General features: G+C 50.3%; 8 protein-coding genes across 8 annotated transcripts; 3 read left to right on the plus strand and 5 right to left on the minus strand.

Annotated features, from left to right (window-relative positions):
* Window positions 1-630: 630 nt before the first annotated feature.
* On the plus strand, window positions 631-5,121 carry EJ05DRAFT_358694 (two-component histidine kinase). The gene is made up of 3 exons (XM_033741043.1): window positions 631-1,645; window positions 1,694-4,314; window positions 4,368-5,121. Exons 1-3 carry the CDS (start codon window positions 742-744, stop codon window positions 4,845-4,847), a joined length of 4,005 nt encoding a protein of 1,334 aa, XP_033601052.1. The 5' UTR covers window positions 631-741; the 3' UTR covers window positions 4,848-5,121.
* On the plus strand, window positions 4,966-6,217 carry EJ05DRAFT_358705 (uncharacterized protein). The gene has a single exon (XM_033741045.1). It carries the CDS (start codon window positions 5,395-5,397, stop codon window positions 6,055-6,057), a length of 663 nt encoding a protein of 220 aa, XP_033601053.1. The 5' UTR covers window positions 4,966-5,394; the 3' UTR covers window positions 6,058-6,217.
* Window positions 6,218-8,479, minus strand: EJ05DRAFT_358704 (uncharacterized protein). The gene is made up of 3 exons (XM_033741044.1): window positions 7,871-8,479; window positions 7,357-7,772; window positions 6,218-7,308 (listed from the first exon to the last, which is right to left on the minus strand). The coding sequence occupies exons 1-3, from the start codon at window positions 8,361-8,363 to the stop codon at window positions 6,379-6,381; spliced, it is 1,839 nt and encodes a 612-aa protein (XP_033601054.1). The 5' UTR covers window positions 8,364-8,479; the 3' UTR covers window positions 6,218-6,378.
* A 1,287-nt stretch (window positions 8,480-9,766) lies between these two features.
* On the plus strand, window positions 9,767-12,024 carry EJ05DRAFT_358750 (uncharacterized protein). Its single transcript, XM_033741046.1, has 3 exons — window positions 9,767-9,964; window positions 10,024-10,558; window positions 10,612-12,024. Exons 1-3 carry the CDS (start codon window positions 9,875-9,877, stop codon window positions 11,691-11,693), a joined length of 1,707 nt encoding a protein of 568 aa, XP_033601055.1. The 5' UTR covers window positions 9,767-9,874; the 3' UTR covers window positions 11,694-12,024.
* Window positions 12,025-12,354: 330 nt separating this feature from the next.
* EJ05DRAFT_500125 (uncharacterized protein) lies at window positions 12,355-13,050 on the minus strand (the record flags this gene model as incomplete). The annotated part of the gene is made up of 2 exons (XM_033746952.1): window positions 12,355-12,804; window positions 12,877-13,050. The coding sequence occupies 2 exons, from the start codon at window positions 13,048-13,050 to the stop codon at window positions 12,355-12,357; spliced, it is 624 nt and encodes a 207-aa protein (XP_033601056.1).
* A 2,484-nt stretch (window positions 13,051-15,534) lies between these two features.
* On the minus strand, window positions 15,535-17,261 carry EJ05DRAFT_358791 (Cloroperoxidase). Its single transcript, XM_033741047.1, has 5 exons — window positions 16,883-17,261; window positions 16,775-16,833; window positions 16,533-16,725; window positions 16,297-16,480; window positions 15,535-16,241 (listed from the first exon to the last, which is right to left on the minus strand). The coding sequence occupies exons 1-5, from the start codon at window positions 17,100-17,102 to the stop codon at window positions 15,677-15,679; spliced, it is 1,221 nt and encodes a 406-aa protein (XP_033601057.1). The 5' UTR covers window positions 17,103-17,261; the 3' UTR covers window positions 15,535-15,676.
* Window positions 17,262-18,148: 887 nt separating this feature from the next.
* Window positions 18,149-20,239, minus strand: EJ05DRAFT_510511 (nitrogen permease regulator 2). The gene is made up of 3 exons (XM_033748179.1): window positions 20,006-20,239; window positions 19,428-19,946; window positions 18,149-19,376 (listed from the first exon to the last, which is right to left on the minus strand). Exons 1-3 carry the CDS (start codon window positions 20,046-20,048, stop codon window positions 18,484-18,486), a joined length of 1,455 nt encoding a protein of 484 aa, XP_033601058.1. The 5' UTR covers window positions 20,049-20,239; the 3' UTR covers window positions 18,149-18,483.
* Window positions 20,240-20,412: 173 nt separating this feature from the next.
* Window positions 20,413-21,040, minus strand: EJ05DRAFT_358829 (uncharacterized protein). Its single transcript, XM_033741048.1, has one exon. It carries the CDS (start codon window positions 20,972-20,974, stop codon window positions 20,630-20,632), a length of 345 nt encoding a protein of 114 aa, XP_033601059.1. The 5' UTR covers window positions 20,975-21,040; the 3' UTR covers window positions 20,413-20,629.
* Window positions 21,041-21,432: the final 392 nt, after the last annotated feature.

The raw sequence follows: 21,432 nt of genomic DNA on the forward strand, positions 1-21,432 counted from the left end.
GCCCGGAAGCGCTAACACAGGCAGCCCAATCCTCCCCAAAACCGCCCTGGCCACCGCCTGAGGTTCACGGTCGTTCGCTGCACTCACTGTGACTGAACGTTGCCCCCTCCCCTCTTCACTGTCTGTCTGTTGGTCTGTTTGGTCGCTAGAGACGAGGTCGGTCGGTCGAGGAATAGCAACGAGAAAAGGAACAGCAAGCTACTACTACTATTACTACTACTACTAGCCGATCCATCCATCACGTTTGACTTGCGCGTGCCAATCACTCCACCATTCTATCCTCTACAACTTGCCAGAAATCGTTGTCTTTTCTGCCTCACTCTTCTTCCCTTCTTTCCTTCTCATCTCCCTCCTCCTATCGTACGACAACGCCATCTGACTTTGGATCCCAGTCGTTGCCCAGTCCCACACCGGGGACCTTGCCACGCTTCCTTTCTATCATTCGCCTTGAAGCTCTCGCTCTCGCTCTCTATCGGCTGCTCCTTTCCGATCATTTGGCATTTCCATTCTATGCTCATTTCACCGGGCCAACCCCCAATAGCACAGATTCACAGCTTTTAGATCGCGACGACATCAGTCACTGCTATCTCAATACAGTATACCACGCTCGCGCACTGTCCAGCTTCTACGCTCTCTCTCGTCGAATTCTCCGCCGCCAGTTAGATTTCCTCCGATAACGTCCACACCTGGTTTCTACACCAAATGCTGGCATAGAGTACAATTATACGAATCGCTCTAGCGATGCCTGATTCCCAGACTTCGGCCGCTCTTGTCGGTATTCTCTCCAACCTCGCCAAATCACACGATCCTTCACAAGACACCACATTTTCAGGACGCATAGCTGCAAATGGAACTCGGCAGTCCAAGATTCAGCTGCCTGGCCCTGACGACCCAGAGAAACAGACGCTTGAACGTGAGCTGTCAAAATTAGCCGCCCGCATCTCTTATCTCGAAGCCAAAGCGAACGCAGTCAACGAACGCGCATTTCCTCTTACACCCAGCGAACCTCTTTCGTCTCCATTCAACCCAGATACCTCAGCTATCTCCGGCCGTAGTGCCCCTCCTGCCTTCACACGGTCTCAAACTGGGGCCACGAAAGAACAGAAGGCACAATGGGTCTCGAACTGGCTTGCTTCGAGGGACGAAGCCGACCAGCCTCCAAGTCAGGTCACTGCTCTGACGGAAGAACAATTGAGCTACCTGCGAGACCACGTAAGCAAACAAGCGGAACAAATCCGTAGTCAACGAGAACACATTGAAGAGCTGCACAATGAAGTCAAAACTACACTGGAAAGCCAGAATCGAGAGGTCAAGGAGAGCGTGGATGATATTGACGCTCTGAAAAGAGAGCTTGCGAAACATCAGCAGGCCAACCTTGCCTTCCAGAAAGCTCTACGTGAAATTGGAAACATTGTCACTGCTGTCGCCAACGGTGATCTCAGTTGCAAAGTTCTCATACACGCAAAAGAGATGGACCCAGAAATTACTGTGTTCAAGCGCACTATCAACACTATGGTGGACCAGCTTCAAGATTTCGCCAGCCAAGTGACGCACCTTGCAAAGGAAGTCGGCACCGAAGGCAGACTTGGTGGCCAAGCTTGTCTTCCTGGCCTCGGAGGTATTTGGGCTGAATTGACCGACAGCGGTATGTTGACGATCAGGCTTGTTTTGATACCTGTCTAACCCTATCTAGTCAACGTTATGGCGAAGAATCTCACCGATCAAGTGCGAGAAATCGCTGTAGTAACAACTGCGGTAGCGGATGGCGACCTCAGTCGTAAGATCGAGCGTCCCGCACGTGGCGAAATTCTCCAGCTACAGCAGACTATCAACACTATGGTGGATCAGCTCCGTTCTTTTGCTACTGAAGTTTCAAGAGTCGCCAAGGATGTCGGCACTGAAGGTGTTCTCGGTGGCCAAGCTCAAATTGAGGGCGTCAAAGGCATGTGGAACGATCTGACAATCAACGTCAATGCGATGGCCTTCAATCTCACGACACAAGTGCGCGACATTGCTGAAGTTACCACTGCCGTGGCTCAAGGAGATCTCACACGTAAGGTTCATGCTGAGTGCAAGGGAGAAATCCTCGAACTCAAAATAACCATCAATTCTATGGTGGAACAATTGCAGCAATTTGCACATGAAGTGACGAAAATTGCGCGAGAAGTCGGTACTGAAGGCCAACTCGGTGGACAAGCCACTGTACATGGCGTCAAGGGCACATGGGCAGAACTCACTGAGAATGTGAACGGCATGGCCATGAACCTAACTACACAGGTGCGCGAGATCGCAGAAGTGACAACTGCTGTCGCCAGGGGTGATCTCAGCAAGAAGGTTAATGCAGAGGTGCAAGGCGAGATTTTGGAACTGAAGAGCACCATCAACACCATGGTGGACAGATTGAGCACATTTGCCTTTGAGGTCAGCAAAGTAGCTCGCGAAGTCGGTACTGAGGGTCAGTTAGGAGGCCAGGCCGAAGTGAGGAATGTGGAGGGTAAATGGAAAGATTTGACGGACAACGTCAACACAATGGCCAAGAACTTGACTTCCCAGGTCCGTAGTATCTCCCAAGTCACGCAAGCTATCGCACAAGGAGACATGAGCAAGCGAGTGTCGGTGAATGCCGAAGGCGAGATTCGTCTGTTGAAAGACACCATCAACGATATGGTGGGTCGTCTTGACGACTGGTCCCTGGCTGTCAAGCGTGTCGCACGAGACGTGGGCGTAGACGGCAAGATGGGTGGTCAGGCTGATGTTGATGGCATCGCTGGTCGCTGGAAAGAAATTACCACCGATGTCAACACAATGGCACAGAATTTGACATCCCAAGTGCGCGCCTTCGGGGATATTACAAATGCTGCCATGGAAGGAAAATTCACACAGATCACTGTGGAAGCGTCTGGAGAAATGGACGAGCTCAAGCGCAAAATCAACCAGATGGTTGCCAGTCTACGTGAAAGTATTCAGAGAAATACTGCAGCCAGAGAGGCTGCCGAACTCGCCAACAAGACCAAGTCTGAATTCCTTGCCAACATGTCACACGAGATTCGGACGCCCATGAATGGCATCATCGGAATGACGCAGCTCACACTCGATACGGATCTTACCCATGCTCAACGAGAGATGTTGACAATCGTGCACAACTTGGCTGGTCAACTTCTTACTATCATTGACGATATTCTGGACATCTCAAAGATCGAGGCGAATCGTATGGTCATGGAGGAAATCCCATTCTCACTGCGTGGTACCATCTTCAACGCGCTGAAGTCACTGGCTTCGCGTGCGAACGAATCGAAGCTGAATCTGGCGTATGAGGTCGATAACACTGTGCCAGACTATGTAATTGGCGATTCTTTCCGCCTGCGACAGATCATCCTCAATCTGGTCGGCAATGCCATCAAGTTTACCGAGGGTGGCACAGTTAAGGTCGCTATTGACGCCGGCGACCAGGTGAATTGCAGTCCTGACCAGTATATGTTCAAAGTTGTTGTATCCGATACTGGAATTGGTATCAAGCGAGATAAACTCAATCTGATCTTTGATACGTTCCAGCAAGCTGACGGTTCTACCACGCGAAAGTTCGGTGGAACCGGCCTTGGACTATCAATCTCAAGGCGACTAGTCACTCTTATGGGTGGAAGAATGTGGGTGGAATCTGAGTATGGAGTAGGAAGCCAGTTCTACTTTACCGTCAGGGTACGTTTCGGCAATCCTGATGTCAGCGTGCTTGCACAGAACCTGCACCCGTACAAGCAACACAATGTCCTCTTCCTCGACCAAGGCCACACCAATTATGGCAAAGATATCGCACAGCATCTCAGGGCACTCGAGCTCACCCCCCACATCATTAAAGCGGAGGACAACATCCCGATTCAAGAACTACATGCCGCCATCGGTAACGCTTACGATTGCATTATCGTTGACTCCAATATGACCGCTCGAAAACTGCGTAACGCCGAACGCTTCAAGTATATCCCTCTTGTGATGGTCACGCACCGAGTTTCCGTCGGTCTGAAGTCCGCACTCGAGGACGGCATTTCCAGTTACATGACCGTACCATGTCTATCGATTGATCTTGGCAATGCTCTCATTCCCGCACTCGATGGCCGTGCCGCGCCATCTGTGTCGGACCACTCCAGGTCATTTGACATTCTTCTCGCAGAAGATAATTCAGTCAACCAAAAATTGGCTGTCAAGATTCTCGAAAAATATCATCACACGGTAACTGTCGCAAACAACGGTCTTGAAGCTCTGGAGCACGTTAAGCTGAAGCACTATGATGTGGTGCTCATGGACGTGCAGATGCCTGTCATGGTGAGACGAGCTTCCTGTATATATGCTTTTCCATGTACTAACTATATCGTCAGGGTGGGTTTGAAGCGACTGGTAATATCCGAAAGTGGGAGCGAGAGAATGGTATGGAGCGAACTCCTGTCATTGCACTCACGGCACACGCCATGGTCGGCGATCGCGAAAAATGCCTTGAAGCTGAGATGGATGACTACCTATCGAAGCCTCTCAAACAAGCACAACTGATACAGACTATTTTGCGTTGCGCTACCTTTCCACAACCCAGGAAAGAGCACGATAGCGGAAGCACGTCGAAGCAAGATTCCGAACCTCCAAGCCCAAACAGTGGCAGAAACTCTCTGAACCCAAGTAGCGCAAGGAGGCCCGGCATCGAGCCCAGAGGATATACCGAAACGGGTGGCCAGAGCAGCCCAAAGCTCTTGGCTACAGATCAAACAGATCAGGTTGATAGAGTGAGTGGCGGCTCTCCCGATCCTCCTCCTCCTTCCACCGGTTTTTTCGGCTCAATGCTCACTGCTATCGGTCTTCGTCGTTGAAATCATTGCTAACGCTCAGTCGTAGCTTTTGATCCGGTCACACAGCGGCTAAAGATGTGATCATCCTCTGCTATCTCTCTTTCGCATACTCGTCGACACATATCATGATCACCAAATACTGCGACCGTCTCGCAGCTATCGCCCCCGATCTACCCCAAAGCTGTGCGCCTGGACGACTCTTTCGTGTCTATGCCTTTCCTCTTGCGATCAATCCATCATCATACCTCGGTGTACAGGCGTTGATGATTGACATTATATGTCTATGATTTTTGTTATAGGGCTTGGGCTGGAGTTCCACCCGCGAATGCCAACGCGGCGGTTCCGCAAACTGCAGTCCTTGGCCATTTCCTTTCTGCTCTCTCTCTTGGGACCTGGGCTCTGTATTTCTTCTGGTTGGAGAAGGGGGTTAGGTTCGTAGACGGAGAACAATGTTCCCTTCATCTGCCAAAATGGCGCTCCCTACTACAATACCTAGTATTGCTGGTTGTGCCAGTCGCTCACTCCCTGTCGGACTCAGGTTCTCCCCCGCGGTAGTGAAGTCGGGTCCATGTTATGTTTTGAGCGTTCTTGCTTATTGGTTCACATGTATTCGATTTTTTTGACGGACGAGTGTGGGCATATTGTGTGGCATGGGGAGACGGGAGACAAGGGGGGAACGGAAATTCCGGACTGGGCGATGATGTGTCTGATGTCTGTTCCTCACGTCGGCATTGTGTTTTTCAAGCAGCCAGCAACCAGTAAAGTGCGAAAGGGTATTGCGCATACGCCACGGCGAATCGGACTGGTTCTAGCAAGTAATCAATCAACGAATGATCGAATCCAAACTATGTTGGGTCAGAATATTCCTAGTCTTGTTTTCTTCGGATCGTGGTTTCATGGTGATTTCGTGGTGATTTTGTCATGTCATGGTGTTCTGCGTCGTGCGTGTTCGTGTATCTGTCTGTCTGTCTATCTACCTAGCTTTCGACGTATACGTACGTTGTATCTGGCAAAACGCATCAGACTCCAATCTAAAAAGTCTAGTCAACCTTCCATCTCCCTCCCAGCAAGCCATCGACTTAGCAGCCTGAAAAGCAACCACCCCGACATCTGCAAAACCCTCGTGATCCCCGTCCGTCAGTCCGGAAACGTCGTGTATGAGAGAGCCAGCCTCGCTGTGCCCGGATCATTTCGCTCTTATGAACGAATACATCAGACTGTGGAGCAGTGATATACATACATGTCATGTCAGAATTGCAATTCGAATGACAGACGTAGTTCTCTGGAGACTAGCCATCACTCTATTTGTCAAAACAGCAGATGAACGGCGATTTATAGGAGAAAGGGGTCATGATTTGATTCATCCCGGTGCGTGCACACAGGACGACCGTTGATTACCTAAATTCGTTGGGGCCATCGATCCCATTGACTCGTTGACCACGCACGCCAGAACAAGATCGATACCCAAGCACCGCGCTATGCATTTTATTCACACACACACACACATTTACCACCCCAGTGCCATGAGCACATCATTCCTATAAAATTGCAATCACTCCTCCTGTTCGTTCCAGCCCTCTTCTTCCTTGCGCATATACTCGCGCATGATTTCTTCCTTAAAGATGCTCTCCTCGGGCAGTTTCGCCTTTCCATAATCGACGACCGGACCGATGACGCTGTTCCACGTAGCCTTTCTGTCCATGAGCATACGAATGGGCTCACCGACGGCAGGTCGTTGTGTGCCACCGGCAACCGGGTGACTGCCACCGCCCGCGCCGCCGGGGCGTTTCTGGATCTTCTTGCCCTTGCCCATGTTCCGGTTGCGCTTGAGATAGGCGGCGTTGAGCTGGTTGTCGAGGTCGTCGGCGATCTGCTGGTATTCCTGCATTGCCATGCGATCCGAGGTCAGCTCGCTGATGCGAGCTTTGCGCGCGCCATTAATGATGGATTGTTTTCTTAGTTCGGACTGAAGCAGGCGCAGGCGAGCGGCTACTTCATCGTCGTAGTGGCCGACGTAGTTTGGAGTGTCTTCCGGTGCCAAGAAACCTATGTACCGTAGCTCCTGCAACATTCGATCGTCGAGACTTTGGTAGTCGCCTTTGCCGACCTGAGGTGGAGCTTTCCAGCCGGGAGCCTCGGACTCTGGCATATGTGTTGCAGGAGAGAGACCATTCGGTGGCTGTTGTGTTTCTCCGTCGATATCCATAGCGCCGGAGTCACCGTTGACGCCGTTGGGCTCGTTGGTAGACTCGCGTCGCTCGGGCCTAAGCGTGGCGAGCAGACGGGATACGACCGGGCCTACCGAGATGTTGTTTTGCTCTAGCTGGTCATCGCCCATCTGATCGTATGAGCCGCGAGGGTCGTACGGAGGATAATGTTCGGATGACGGGTCAATTGCCATTCCTCCGTCTTCCTCAGCCCATATCTCTTTGTAGCTGCGAGGACCGCGCGGTGGGAGGACAAAGGGGGTTATGCGGTCACCCTACATATGGTCAGCTATAATGCAGGAAGGGCTTGTATTGAAACGTACTCTTTCCTTGAGAAATGCTGCATCTTCTTCGGTCAGTGGCCGAATGTATGGTTCAACATAATGTCCGAACGCCGTCGCTGTTACCTGCGACTGGGCCTTTCCAGCACTGAAGTCTTGGTCCGGCGGAGTGCCAGCAGTGAGGTCGTGCAGGTCGCTCTTCGGGAAAACGTTCACACACAGAATCTCTTTCTTCTCTTCGTCGGACATGCCGGGTGTGATATCTCGGATATGGTATACAGTGGGATCATCGAACTCGACTGGATTTGGACCAAAGGTTTGGAACTTGGGAACTGGTTTCATTGGAGGTGGTTGATGCGAGGCATCAGAATTCGTTGGTGAGGGGGCTCCATCTGCTGGAGCGGTGCCTGCGGAGGGTGGAGCTTGGGACACGGGAGATGATATCGAAGAAGAGGTTTCTGTATAATTTAGTGTGTGACACTTGGTACTCAAAGCAGGCCATATGTCTTGGGGCGAGCCTGTCTGAGATCCGGCGTAGAGAGTGCACCAAACATACCTTTGTGAACATCAACACCATCTTGCCTCGCCAGGCCGTGGGCCCCAACTGCCAGTGGCCGATCCTCTGAGGCTCGTTTACTCATCTTCTTGAGCTTGCGCTTCCTCTCTTCGGCCTCTAGATTCTGGCTCTCTTTGTTCCGCTCTTGCTCCTCATGCTCCTTCCTCTTCGCCGTGACTTCCCTCAGCGCACGGTCGCAAGTTTCTCCGCGTTGTTTCAACTGGTTCACAAATGAATCTTTAATCTTGTCTTGCATGGATCCAAGAGCAACCGAGCTAGGGATGTTTGGGCTGGTGCCATTTCTATCCAATACATCTTCGAGTGTTATGGTGGGGTTCACAATAAGAGGGTTGAGTGAAGTGTTAAGGTACAGGCTTGTGTGGGTCGGCTCAACAGTGACGGAAACTGGAACCGGAGTTGTGTTTCGTGACTTGGAACGACGGTCGCGCCCATGCGATTTGCTCGGCTTGCTTTTATCACTTGTCGGAGCCATGTGGAAGAGGAGGGGGATCGGATTCGCTTGGGCGGACACAGAGCGGTCTCAAAGCGACAGAATACGAGATATTTGACCAGCGCTCCTTGACTATCGCAGTACAGTGAAGGTCAAGCAGTCAAAGGCGTGTATTTGCTGCCGATCCGCCAAATTCGAGTGGCCGAGCGAAGTGTGAAAGTGTCCACGATGCGCACGCGCTGACAGTCTGCCGTTGCACTGAGACTAAGCCTGATTAGTGGTTTTGATGCCTAAGGCGACAAGGCCTATAGGCTGCATTGACAGGCATCTGCGGTTTATCGTCTACCGTCATCCGCAACGTTCGAGGTTTGACGGAACGCACATCATGGCAAGAAACAAAGCTCTCACAGGTGTAAGATATCCATGAAGAGTTCATGAGAGAGACCCACGCTTGTCTCTCATTCCACAGCGCAGATAAATGCTGGCAGTGGTAATTGAGCCTTTGATATACTATGTCCAGCTTTGAGATGACAGATGATGCCCCCCGGAACGAATAGTGCGGAGTAAATAGCGAGGTAGGTTTGCACGACCCACGATCCACGACCCCAGCGGAGACGGCAGAGCAACCGGCTGTGACCACATTACACAAACATGGGTCATGATCCTGACCATGTGAGGGGCCACGCGAGCTGCTCTGGTGTCCTGTACAATCCACACAGCAGACTGTTTATCTCGGTCCAGTCTGATGCCTTGATGTTTGATGTGAGGTATCTCTTGAAACCTGCCCGAGTGAATTGCATGTTGCAGGAAGGAAGACTATAATTGGAAAAGACAGCCAAGGACTGAAAAGACCGAGACCTTCCGGAGCGATGGAAGTGGAGCCAGCGCTAAATGGTGGCACGACCTGAACAGTCCGGGAGGGTGGTCCTGTCCGTCCATAAGATCAGTGATGCTCTAGTATACCCGTGGACAAGGCATCGAGAATGTGTACAGAGGAGAAGCCAGAGTATAATCATTACGATCATCCAAGTCGTTAGCTGAAATGAAAGTGGACTCGTCGACTTGGCCTTACGGCTTGGCAACCCCAGATAAAAAAGCTTGTTTATCGGCGCTTGGGACATTATGCGCCAATGCAACTGTCTCCGTCAACCGTGTTCCGTGCGAGCTACCCCGGGGAGACGGGCGTGGGCGTTCGGCCGCGATTCACTCTGCCTCCCTTACCGCCGCCGCCCACCACCCGTCGCTCACCCTCTCACTCACACACACTCTCTCTCTCTCACATCTCTGTATACGTCCTTGTCCCTCCTCGTACCAGTCTTCTATCCCAGATCCCTGACTGTCGCGTGCTTGCAACCACTATTTCTGCATATTCCTCATTTGTCGCTCGCTCAGCCTTTCTTTTTCCCCCAGCAGAGCATCCGGATGGCTCTGTCAATTTGAACGCCTTCCGCCACCACCACGCTATCGTTCCATACTGATGCCGCTGTAATACCTCCATCACAATGCGCATTTGTTCTCGCAAACTTCCCTTATCTCGGTAGTAATTCCTCGAAATGACTGCTCAGGCCGTCAGCTTCTTTACCATCGCCTTCCCAGACCCCTCACTCCCGACCACTGAATCAGATCAATATGACACACTGAACGTATGTCCATACAGCACCGTTGAAGCGAGAACCATGTTGCTGACCATAATGTCCGATAGTCATCCGTTGCCTTTCAATTCGGGTTTGCAAATAACATCCGAACTCTATCTACAAACAACGTGCCTAATACCGACGGCGTCAAAGGCCTCCTCTACGTTCCCGACCTAACTACAGACGAATGCAAGAATGAAACTTCTTCATTAATCCCCGCGAATGCCACTCGACGAGAAAATCTCCCAGACGGAAACTATATACTCATAGGCCTTGCGCCATGGACCCGTCCCCAGTGTGTGCTGGAATTCCTCAATGGCACAAGCGGTTCTGCCATACATGGATTCATATTCTATCTACCCAACAATGGAACACAAATACCACCCTTGCCAAACGATCCCGTCTGGGGCCTAAATGATGGAGGTCAATGGAAGAAGAATAACAGATTCCCTGTATGGACGATTCCTGGCTTGTATGGTGCAACTACAATGAACCAACTGGGGCTCTATTCTGGGAACCTTACGCAAGTACCACACGGTCACCAACTTGCAGATACATATCCGCCAAGCGAATTCATCAGACTATACACAGTCATTGGTATTGGTATGTTATGTTGAGACCACATCGCTTTGTCTTTGATCCCTAATCAGCATCAGACAAATCGAACCCCCTCCCGAGCTTATGGGTCTTCCTCCTCATCACCCTGGGTCTACTCTTACTCATCATAGGAACAACATCATTGTTCATGCACGTAATCCAACGAAAGCGTCGAAAGCTACTTCGACAGCGAATTGTTGATGGCGAAGTCGATTTGGAGGCTCTAGGAGTCAAGCGCCTCACTGTTCCGCAAGAAATTTTAGACAAGATGCCAATACATGCTTACAAAGCCGATGTTGTTTCCGAACCACTGAACCCTTCGAGAGAGACGGTCCTTCGGCAGAGCTCTGCCGAGTCAATTGCTGGCTGCGCATCGAGCCCGACGAGTTTGATAATTCCGAATCATGCGCAATCCAGTCTATCTCAGCCGACATGCGCAATCTGTCTTGATGATTACATACCTGAAGAAACTCTAGTTCGCGAATTACCTTGTAGGCATATCTTCCATCCGGAATGTGTCGATACGTTTTTGCTCAATAACTCTTCTCTTTGTCCAATGTGTAAACATTCGACCCTGCCGAGAGGTTACTGTCCGTCGGTAATTACGAACGCGATGGTGCGACGTGAACGAATGGTCAGGAGACAACGAGAGCGTGCAGCTGCCAATGCTGCCAATGCTGCGATACCGCCGCCTGATGGTAGTGTCTCTCGTGTTCACACCGGCCCTAGTGCTGCAATGCGTCGGGCTCTGACAGGCATTAGTGGTCGACGAAGCCTCAACGCGTCTGATACACTCGGAGCAAACGGCAATATGACCACAGACCATTCAGCTAATTCACATCGATCTGGTCGCGATATCGAGATGGCTACATCGATCCCCGTTCCCGCTCCAGTCCTATTGAACGCATCCTCAGGCACGAACGACGAGCGGCCTACTCACTCAGCTCCTCCTGTTCATGCGACATATGATGAAGTTTGCCCGGTACCGAGCTCTGCGCCACCGCAAAGTCGAAGCGAATGGGCTCGAGGTCGAGCGATGCATCTGCTTGGACGTCATTCCCGTGTAGTCGACCCTGACGAAGAAGAGCGACACAGAGGTACTATCAAACGACTATGGAATCGTGTATTTCCCAGTTCATAATGCTCTTTAGCCTCAGATCTTCAGTCTGTTCTTGCTGTTTCACGAAGCGTAGTGGTCATGGCATATAAACTTTTTTGCACGATTGTTCATGATTCATATCCTAGCGTACATATACCACGGTCGTCTGTTGTATTAGGTAGGTGCATTGGTGGACTATACGTATTTCTGATAGGAGGTGGCGGAGCTACATACCCCATGAGCTCGTTCTTGAGCTACGAGCGACGTTGCATTATTAATTCAGACTATACACATTCTTCCTCTACTATAATCATACTCACTCCTTGGAGCTGACTTACCCTCACTTGGGCGACATGCAACTTAGCTACCACTTTCAACATACATACTACTTACACCTCATGCGAAAGCTCCTGCATTCACCTGACTTCGCAGCTATTTTTGACGCTACAGGCAATGGCATAGCAGGATCAATGACCGCCTCCGCTGACTGTAATCACTAGATGCACATGACAAGTCCACGAGTGTCTGTATATACTGTAATATTTCATTTGAAGGAGTGACAAGGTATCTGACCCATATTTCCAAGGAGCGTCCAGTAGTCCCACTTTTCCATCATAGACCGATTCCCTTTGTTGCTCATCCTCATTTTTATTGCATTCTTTACCTCTTTAATTCCACGCGATATGGATGATTCATGATCAGGTTACGCCTCAACAGCGACCTCCTGCATCATCTCAACACCCTCTACACCGCGCATGATGCGCGAGATGGGCTGTGCCTCGCGCTTCGCCAGAACGCTTGAGATGGCGCTCAACAGGCTCTGGAGCAGGCCTGTGACCGTCGACGTGAGGGTCGAGATCTGGCTGGCGCCGGATGCGACAGCGGACGTGAGAGCGCTCAGGAGTGAGGAGACGCCGGAAGTCAGGGCCTGCACGGCGGTGTTCAATAGTGCTCCAGCACCCGGGATGTTCTTCAGAAGCGCGACCTTGGCGGTGAGGGAGGTGATGAGCGTCTGGGTCGCGGTGGTCATGCCAGTGAGCGCGGACAGGATGGCGGTCGTGTCGGTGGCGGAGGATACGGTGGGCAGTGTGCGGACGAGCCCGACGGCCGTGGTGGTTCCGGTGGTGACGGTGGTCAGGCCGGAAACGATTTGCTGTGGAGAGAGAGTGTGTTAGTGAGTATTCTGGTCTGGCAGGAGAGGGGAAGTGAGATAGGGACGGCTTACAGGGAAGATGATGGCGGCGTTGGCAGAGGTGAGCTGGTTGACGGTGGTCTGGAGCGCTTTCACGCGTGTGGTCACATCGTTGAGGCCGGAAATGACATCAGCAGCTGTTGCTGCCATGGTCACTGGCACGGACACGGCGACGGCGGCGGTGAAGATCTTCTTGAAGGAAACCATTTTGAAGGGGGGTTTTGAAGTATCAACTGAAAGTGTTGAAAGACTTGAATTTGTGTGTGTGTTTGTGTTTGGAAGTTGTTGGAAGTGTTGGATCTGTTGCTGGATGAAGAATCAGATATTGGGGGATACCATGACCTTTTTATATTCATCTTCCCCTCGGTGGACTGGACAATTAGATACGATGAAGACCTCTTGTCGATTGGGGGAAGCCGATCTCGAACATGCTGTCAACTCTCCGCAAACGCCATCAATGAGGTTGAGAGATCGCACAGCACTTGAGATATGTCTGTGCGAACCATGGTTCGCAGAGGTATGGATGGATGGGATCCAAATGCCAGTTCAGCCAAGACTGGGGGAATAACCTCATCCATATTTCCAATAGGGCTCCATACCTCACATTCGGGACTAGGCTAGATGGTATCAGGACAGGAGGGTCTGTTTTGGTTTCCTGAACGGGTCGTTTCTATGGGCGTGCATGAGGTACCCCAGCATCCCCCTATTTCCGCCCGTTGACCGCGTTTGATGTCCGACAGTTGGAGGGCACCGTTGAGACATACATAGAGGCAGTCTATTGCTGTCGCTGTAGCGCAAATTGCTTCAACATCACAGAGCTACACAAAGCCACACTGAGCTACTCAGCTTTCTAATTCCAAAACCCCCACTCTGGTTACAAATTCCATAGCAGCCATAGACCACACTTGCGGAGCTGGCGTCCGACCCATCCAGCCACTGATGTATACAATATCTAGCCATGTAAGCTTTTTCACTCCAACCACTAGTGTACTACCATGAGCACAGGGACCCAATGCGCCCCAGAAATCTAGAGGCGGCTCTCGCGGGTCGCACACACGGACCTTTTCCGGAAGTCTGGGTCGGAGGATAAGGCTGAATATACTACATACGCTACCTGTCTGGGGAACGGGGCAAAGCCATTCGGAATCAACTCCAGGTCAGAATCTAGACCGGCTATATGGAGTGCTCAAAGCCACAAAGATGGGGGGCTTAGGGCCGTCAGCTGTGATGGGATTCTGGTGTTGAGAGTTTGCCGGGGGAGGGGCTTTGACTGTGGCGTTTGTTGAGGGAGGGTTTGGACCATGGGTGGGTGGTTGGGTGCTTGATCAGTATGTACGTATGTGTAACTGTCAGCTGAGGATATTGTTGGGATTGCGGTCTACTGGCCTTGGGGTGCTCTTTGGGTGTTTAGAAGGTACTAGTTTAGGTATGTGGTTTGTCGACGTTGCAGGTATGATAGAGTACACGTTAGGCCTACATTGCACTCAAGAAAGCTGTGCTGCTGCAGTGTCTCAAGGATAGACATGACCCTGCCTAACCTCAATAGCTTCACAGCGATTCGTCAATTTCCGCCGCTACGGAAAATATCTTCGTCGATGTCCAAAACGTCCGCATTAAAGCATTAGATCCCAGCCCCTACCTACTCCATCACGAATGTCACGAGGTCTTGAAAGTTATCAAGCTTTGATCAATGGTTTGGTACAAACACTAGTAGTAGATCGTCTCATCGATCGCGAACCATTTTTCAACATCTTAATACGATTTTGACACCTTCTCATAGCTCTTGTATTCTGCATGCATATAAGATTTCCGGACTGTCTAGACTAGTCTGTCAGCCTCTATAAAATCTACGCGAAACTACTCCAACCGGATTTGGTATAGCCCTTTCGATAGGGATATTTTCGTTCTGACATCCATGACAGCGTGGCATGAGAGAGAGTCCAGATTAACATGGTTGACAGTTACGGATGGCTATGTAGACGGTTCGGCCGACTTTTTACAGGCGTTGCTTGAGTGTCTTCGAGCGCGGATTGTGGTGCTGCTGTGGCTGATTCAATGATTTGTACATATCGATCACATCTCTGACGCCCTGTCTTCTTGCAGAGTCGTTTGACATGCAGATTGTGTCGAGTATAATGCTGTAGAAACTCATATGAGGTTCAAATACTAGTCTACCTGGCTAGAACAGTAAATGAAGATAGCTTTAGTGTCTAATTAGTAGAAGAAACGATTCTACCACACTATCAAGGGGCATAGTAAATTAAGTTCAATATTAGTCTCTACTCAGTATTAGAAATTATCTCTAACTACTGATCAAGTGACCAACATAACATACAACCACAGTCCTACCTAAAGTAGACTAGCATGTCAAACCTTATATAAGTTCCTTGGTCTTGTGGGCCTGCTGCGCTCAGCTCTTGCAGACTATCGATCACGGGTTAAAAGCCTGTGTATATGTTGTGGCTCGGAAGGATCTCCGACATACCGGACATGGCTGTGTCGTCGAGTATGAGGTGACCGGACATTGGTGCCATGCTCGTGCTTGTTGATAGTTCGATTGATAGAAGAAAACAAACCTCAAGACACAGTTCTCGTACGTACAGGTTCTTGATTCATTGGATCTTTGATAGGGATTATCCTTGGCTCAGGTACCTTGTGTTATACACATCCTTCTAAAGCAGTCACTACAATAGTGAACACTTTGTCTTAGCATCATATACCTACCGTGGTTTGGACTGAAAAGCGATACTGATGGGAATTCTGCACATGAACTCTGGTGCACGATTCTAGCCTAGCATAGCCCTCATGATTCACAACCCTATTCAAGAACATACTACTTCTCCTCCAGACTACGGCTATATCCAGGAAATGCCTTCAGCTGGTCATCGTCGAACCTCGTCAAAAGCGGACATCCGAGCCCAAGCAGCGCCTTGCCAGCCTCGCCTCCAAGTGTGCTCAACAGAGTCCTCAACAAGTCAGGCTCTGCCTGTGCTGCAAACTGAGACGCAAGACAAAACGCATTATTGCCCTCTGCCAGCGTCTTCACATTGAACACTCCACCAGATAGATCCCCGAGGTCAACGCCAGTAAACGTGTTGACCTTTCCAGTATTACCGCCGATATCCAAGAACTTCGGATGGACGAGAGCATCCTTGAGGAAGTCGGTCTGGAAGAATGGAATGCTGTACTCATCGCCGATGGCACGTTTATACCAGTTATCGGGGATGCGCTCGTAGCCGCGTCCACCAGACCACGAGCCATCGGCATTCTCTGTCATGCCGAAGAAGGATTTGAGGACTTCTTTGGTAAGCTGACCGTCGGGGTGTTCGGCGGATTTGTTGCCCATGAAGCGGTAGATGAACGTATATGCCGCAGGCTGCACGGCGACTCCTGTGAATCTGTAGGAACGAGGTTAGTTGTGCTTTCGTATATGTCATATGCCAATGCACTTACGGTCCATTGAAGAAGTATGGGTTATTGGCGATCTGTTGATCGAAGCGGCGAGAACGGAATTCGCGGAGCAGCTCGAGGCTGTAGTTTGAGTCTTCGTTCGGGACGTCTTTTTGGAGGTCGTAGAGCTCTTGCCATTGGGAGAGGACGACTTCGTAGTTGTTGCCAGCTTCGTAGAGGTCCGGTCCTGGCGGTATGTTAGTTAGACTGGATGGTATGATATTCAAGGGACTTCTAACTGCATGGGCTGACGTCCGACTCGTATTTGTTGTGGCTGCCAATGAGACCTGTAGCCCCTAGACCAACGGCAGGATGTGGGCCACCGATACTCCAACTTGTACCGTCTCCGTCAAAGCTGGCGCCTAGGACAGCAAGAAAGGCTCCTAGATCGAGGCTCATGCCGAACACTTTGAATGTGCCTAACACGAAGTCCTGTTGTGCGTGAGCTTACGTTAACAATGGAAGATGGTATGTAACATACTGTAATCGTACCGACTCCATTATGAGGCAGATAGCCGTGATTGGCCATAGCATTCAGACCTACACCCTGTTAGCCTATCTTCTGTCGATATAGTCTCTATTGAGGTACCTGGACATGGACCACGGGCATCTTCTGTCGTCGGAGCGACCCAAGAATGCTCGCCAGTGGTGTCGATATACTGAGCTTCAGCATTGAAATACGAGATCAAGTCTCTCCGATCGGGAAGAGCATCAGAAGAAAAGCCAGCAGCCGCCAAGTCGATATTCGCCGGAAAAGCTGAGGCTGTGACAGCCAAAGAAGCCACAATACTAAAACATGATGGCCGCATTGTGAATGTCTAAACTTACGCAGATGTCCGCCTGTCGGTCAGAAGTGATGGGTATATATGAATACCCATTTGCCACAGTCTCTCATATACCATTGTCCCATCGGCTCTTTCGAATACCCTTCTGCCCGACCCATCCAATCCACTGGTCACTCCTCGAACGCATACACTAGAATAGGAATCCTCAAGTATAGTTCTGATTTACCACTGACGTGGCGCTACCTTCGCGCATCCCCGTTATATTTCATAATAAGATGACTCCTATTCGTTCCTGGGGACAAAGCACATATCTAGTGCTTGTTTTGGTGGTTGCTAGTCTCAATCAGGTCCTTACGATCGACATCCATGTGAGGTTGCGCAGCGCGCTATCATGCGGGGTCAAGTAAGATTCATCTAGGGGTAGTAGCAGCGATCTATCCATTAGCCAAGATGAAATCGATTCGGCTGTTGTCCATCCGTGCGCAATGGTATATCTTTCACTCGCGACTTGCATCTTCGAGGTGCGTCAATGGCTGAGCTTCATGGGTCATCGGTCACCTGTTAGTGATGGATGGACAGATGCATACAGGTTGATGCGAGGCTCTTTCAGCCACCATGCGCCTCAACCTGTAAATGGCACATGTCTAGGATTGCCGCCGTGATATGTAACATTGGACTGGTTGGCTGTCTGCATGAACCAGCACTTCCCGGCCTGTTAAAAGTGTCGGTCGCGATACCGCTAAACCTAAAGCAGAGGAATGGATAACATTAAGAAGACGTCTGAGCAAGTGTAGACCCACTTGCGCAAGACAACAATACAACGTCTCCATTCTTATTGCAGGTCGATTGCTACAACTGTACCAGATTACAGCTGCGTGCGTTCGATGCGCTGGCCTCGTCATAACAGCACATCCCATGAAGAAGGACAAATTACTCGCGTCGTGGGACATTCGTGGCCCGTGGGATAGTCTTCCGGCGCAGCTTTATGTTCGATTACGGATAAAGTAGTACTGACTATGCTGCCTGCTATCTGCCATTTATTGATGAAGCCCAACGTAGCTTTCAACTTTGCCGCTATGGTGAATACGTATAACAGGCTGTGTCTAAGGATGCAGAACCAGGTCGGTTGACATTAGCTATACATGATCTCATACGTTTGTAGAGCCTGAACGAAGATTCTAGCCACTTCATTTGGTACAGGTCGCGCGCACGCTAATGGTCAATCTCGGTAACACGTAAATAGGTACACAGGACATGACACATTACTAGAAGAAGAATCAAGTTTACGTTCAATTGACAGAAAAGATTTGACGTCCTTATTACTGTTGAGTGCTATTATTACAAACGATGCACATCCATAGCCCCAAATCGAACTACACCTAACTACAGACAAGCAAGCAGGGCATCACTTATGGATGATGTGAACGTCTCCAAACGCCTTCATCTTCTCCATGACCGCCCGCTCACTCATCTGCAGCTCAGTGCAGATCTCATCGAAGCTATGGATGCCATCCATATACTTCTCCAACGGCAGCTCGCGCACTGCCCCAGTCGCAGAGCCCGCCGTGGCGGGCGCACCCTCCTCTCCCCAGAACTTCCCGCCTGGAAGCTCCGTATGCGGAAGCGATGCGTCCGCCTTGGCAGGACTTGGTAGTGCTGAGGATGCTGCAATGACGTACTTGTGTACGCGGTACAGGAATCCTTTGATTACCCCGAAGGTAATCAGCCGCCGGATATCGATGCCGGCTAGCATCTCCAAGTTCTCGAGCACCCAGTTTTTGAGTGTAACACCTTGGCGCAGGGAAACGTAGAGCATGATGAGGGTCATTGGCTCGATGACGGGTAAAGAGGCGGCCATGTTGGCCGTGTCGTACGCTGAAGTCTCATTCATTGGACCGGCGGCACCTGCGAGGTCTGGCTGCGATCTTGGGACGGTGACGTAGCGAACGCACTCCCGCTGCAAGGCTTCGGAAGTTACGAACGAGTGGATGTCTGGGGTTGGTGCATAGATTGCCCCGAACTGAAAGATGTCGAGAAGGAGCACGCAACTGTAGTAGACCAAGTGACGAATTGCTTTTCTAGTCAAACTGAGATCGGTGTCTGCTAAGATGGAGATGTGAGAGACCGAATTGACGCCGTTGATGTAAGGTAACACTCTTTGAAGAGTGAGATCAGAGGAGATGTGCTGCGAAGAGAATGCAGAGAGATTGATTGTCAATAGCGGAACGTGCCAAGCATGAACTGGAGCAGGCGCTTTGAGCAAGGGAAAGAGCTTCAGGTTGATCGTGTTGGCTTCGTCTGTAGAGCGGTTAGTAGTGTCTCCTGGAACGATGACGCAGGTATGCTTACCGATTGGAATCATGCATTCACGGTAGTTGTTTAGATCCTCAAGAATCATCTCGCACAAGGCGTAGATCTTGCCCTCGGGCACAGCAGATTCCGCAGCCTTTGTACTCGATGTCTCTGGGTCTTTACCAGAAGTAGCAGATCGGTCAACAGGTTTCGCAAGGCTGGCCTCTTCCTTGCTGAGGAAACCACTTTGCTCCTCCAAGGCTCGAAGAAGTCGTCCAAGCTTGCGAATAATGTTCGCGTAGCTGGTCCAATCCTCGACGTCTTCATCAATGACCAGGGCCAAATTGAAAATGAACTCGTTTCGAGCGTACTTGCCGTCGTAGTCACTAATGCAGACCGGGTAGCCAATGATACGGTGATCGGAGATGGCCACGGTGAGAAGGTGATCACAGAACTCCTGACGTGGGATGATGTAGTCAGAGACAGTGGAGAAGTCGAACAGTGGCTGACGCAGAGCAGAGGGCGAAGTCGATGGTGTAATCGAGCCTTCTGGGACCTCATGCACAATTTTCGAACCTGGAAGCATTTGTTAACGCGGATTCTCATTGCAAAGAGCAGACTGATACCTCGTGTACCTTCAGCGGTGTGGAAACGGGCATAGAACATTGATCGAATCATTTTGGTGAAGCTTCCAAGCTAGAAACGGATGTGATGGTGAGAGACGAACGTCAAAGGATGGTGTTTTTCTTGCGCAGCCTGAAGTGCAAGCGTGCAAGAGATATAGAAGCGGGGTCCCAAGAGCCTGACATCTGTGCGCTTGTTGACGTGTCAATCTCTTGCGCGAGATGAAAGTGAATCAAGTCAACCGAAGTGAATTGAGTAAGATCGAAATGAACTTGAAGTCAGTCCTGGTTCTGTAGACCGACAGCCCGTTTCGGGCTAGGCCCAATTAGGCCAGATCTTCATACTGAGACGACCTCAGCTCTTGTCTCGCGCTGCGCGGATTGTTTTCCTTCTTGTCTCATTGCGTTAACATCCCAGTGGTGGATATCATATGATTTCTTCATGAACAGATACGCATAAGATTAACTGGTTAGTATGACAATGCGTTGCGTCTAGAATCGATCATCTATAGCCGTAACCCATCCTGGATCAAGATCTCACCTCGCAATGTACGAGCACATCATTACATCCTTTCTAACAATCAGCTTAGCAATTCTGTCGAATCTTGAGACGGGGGTGTTTTCTGGGTTCCAGCCTCATCGTGACTTTTCCCTGTATTTGATCGCCGCAATTGCAAACGTCGCGCTCAGCAGAGCCTCAAGACATCGAAATTCGTAGCTAGTGACATGGATACAATCGGCTTTGTGACCAGCATGATGTTTTGAACACATACGAAGGATACTGCTATACGACTCAATATTTACAGGACCAAATAGTATCGAAAGTCTGTATTTCTGTGTGGACAAACTATGACTCTGACGACAGTATAGTTCTCGGTGGTGACATAGCCAGAGGAAGCAGCATGACAACTGTAAACCCCGAGAAGCTGTCGAACGTAGCCATGAAGCTGCTACACGAACACTCACGAAACTTAAGAGCATAAGTAATTATCCATTCTCAGGACAGTCGACTTCTAGTTCATTGGGATTAGTCAGCATAAAGAGCTCCGAGTCATTTAGTGTCACTACTGCCTTGCTTCTTTGTGATGAACGATATTTCCGAACTTCGTGTTACCAAACTTAGGTTTTACCAATGGCACATCAAGCCCATAACATCCCCTGGAACACTGTGGCTTCTCATTATAAGTACAAATACACTCCAACGAATCGTCAAGGCATCACCAACCTCTACCCGCGGGATCGACCTGACCAGGCCACTACACTCAACTACTTCGCCAATGCTTTTGCCAAAACCATAGCAGAACATGCAGTCACTGAGAAGCCAAAGCACACTGTCAGCACCGACGACTTCGACGACGATGAGCTCCTGATCCCCGACAGCACAGCCGTCCGCATCGCCCCCAGCGTATATCGCTACCATACAGCCCTCTCTACCCGCG

The sequence above is a fragment of the Pseudovirgaria hyperparasitica genome, assembly GCF_010093815.1.
Source record: "Pseudovirgaria hyperparasitica strain CBS 121739 unplaced genomic scaffold EJ05scaffold_7, whole genome shotgun sequence".
NCBI classification, from domain to species: Eukaryota; Fungi; Ascomycota; class Dothideomycetes; order Acrospermales; family Acrospermaceae; genus Pseudovirgaria; species Pseudovirgaria hyperparasitica.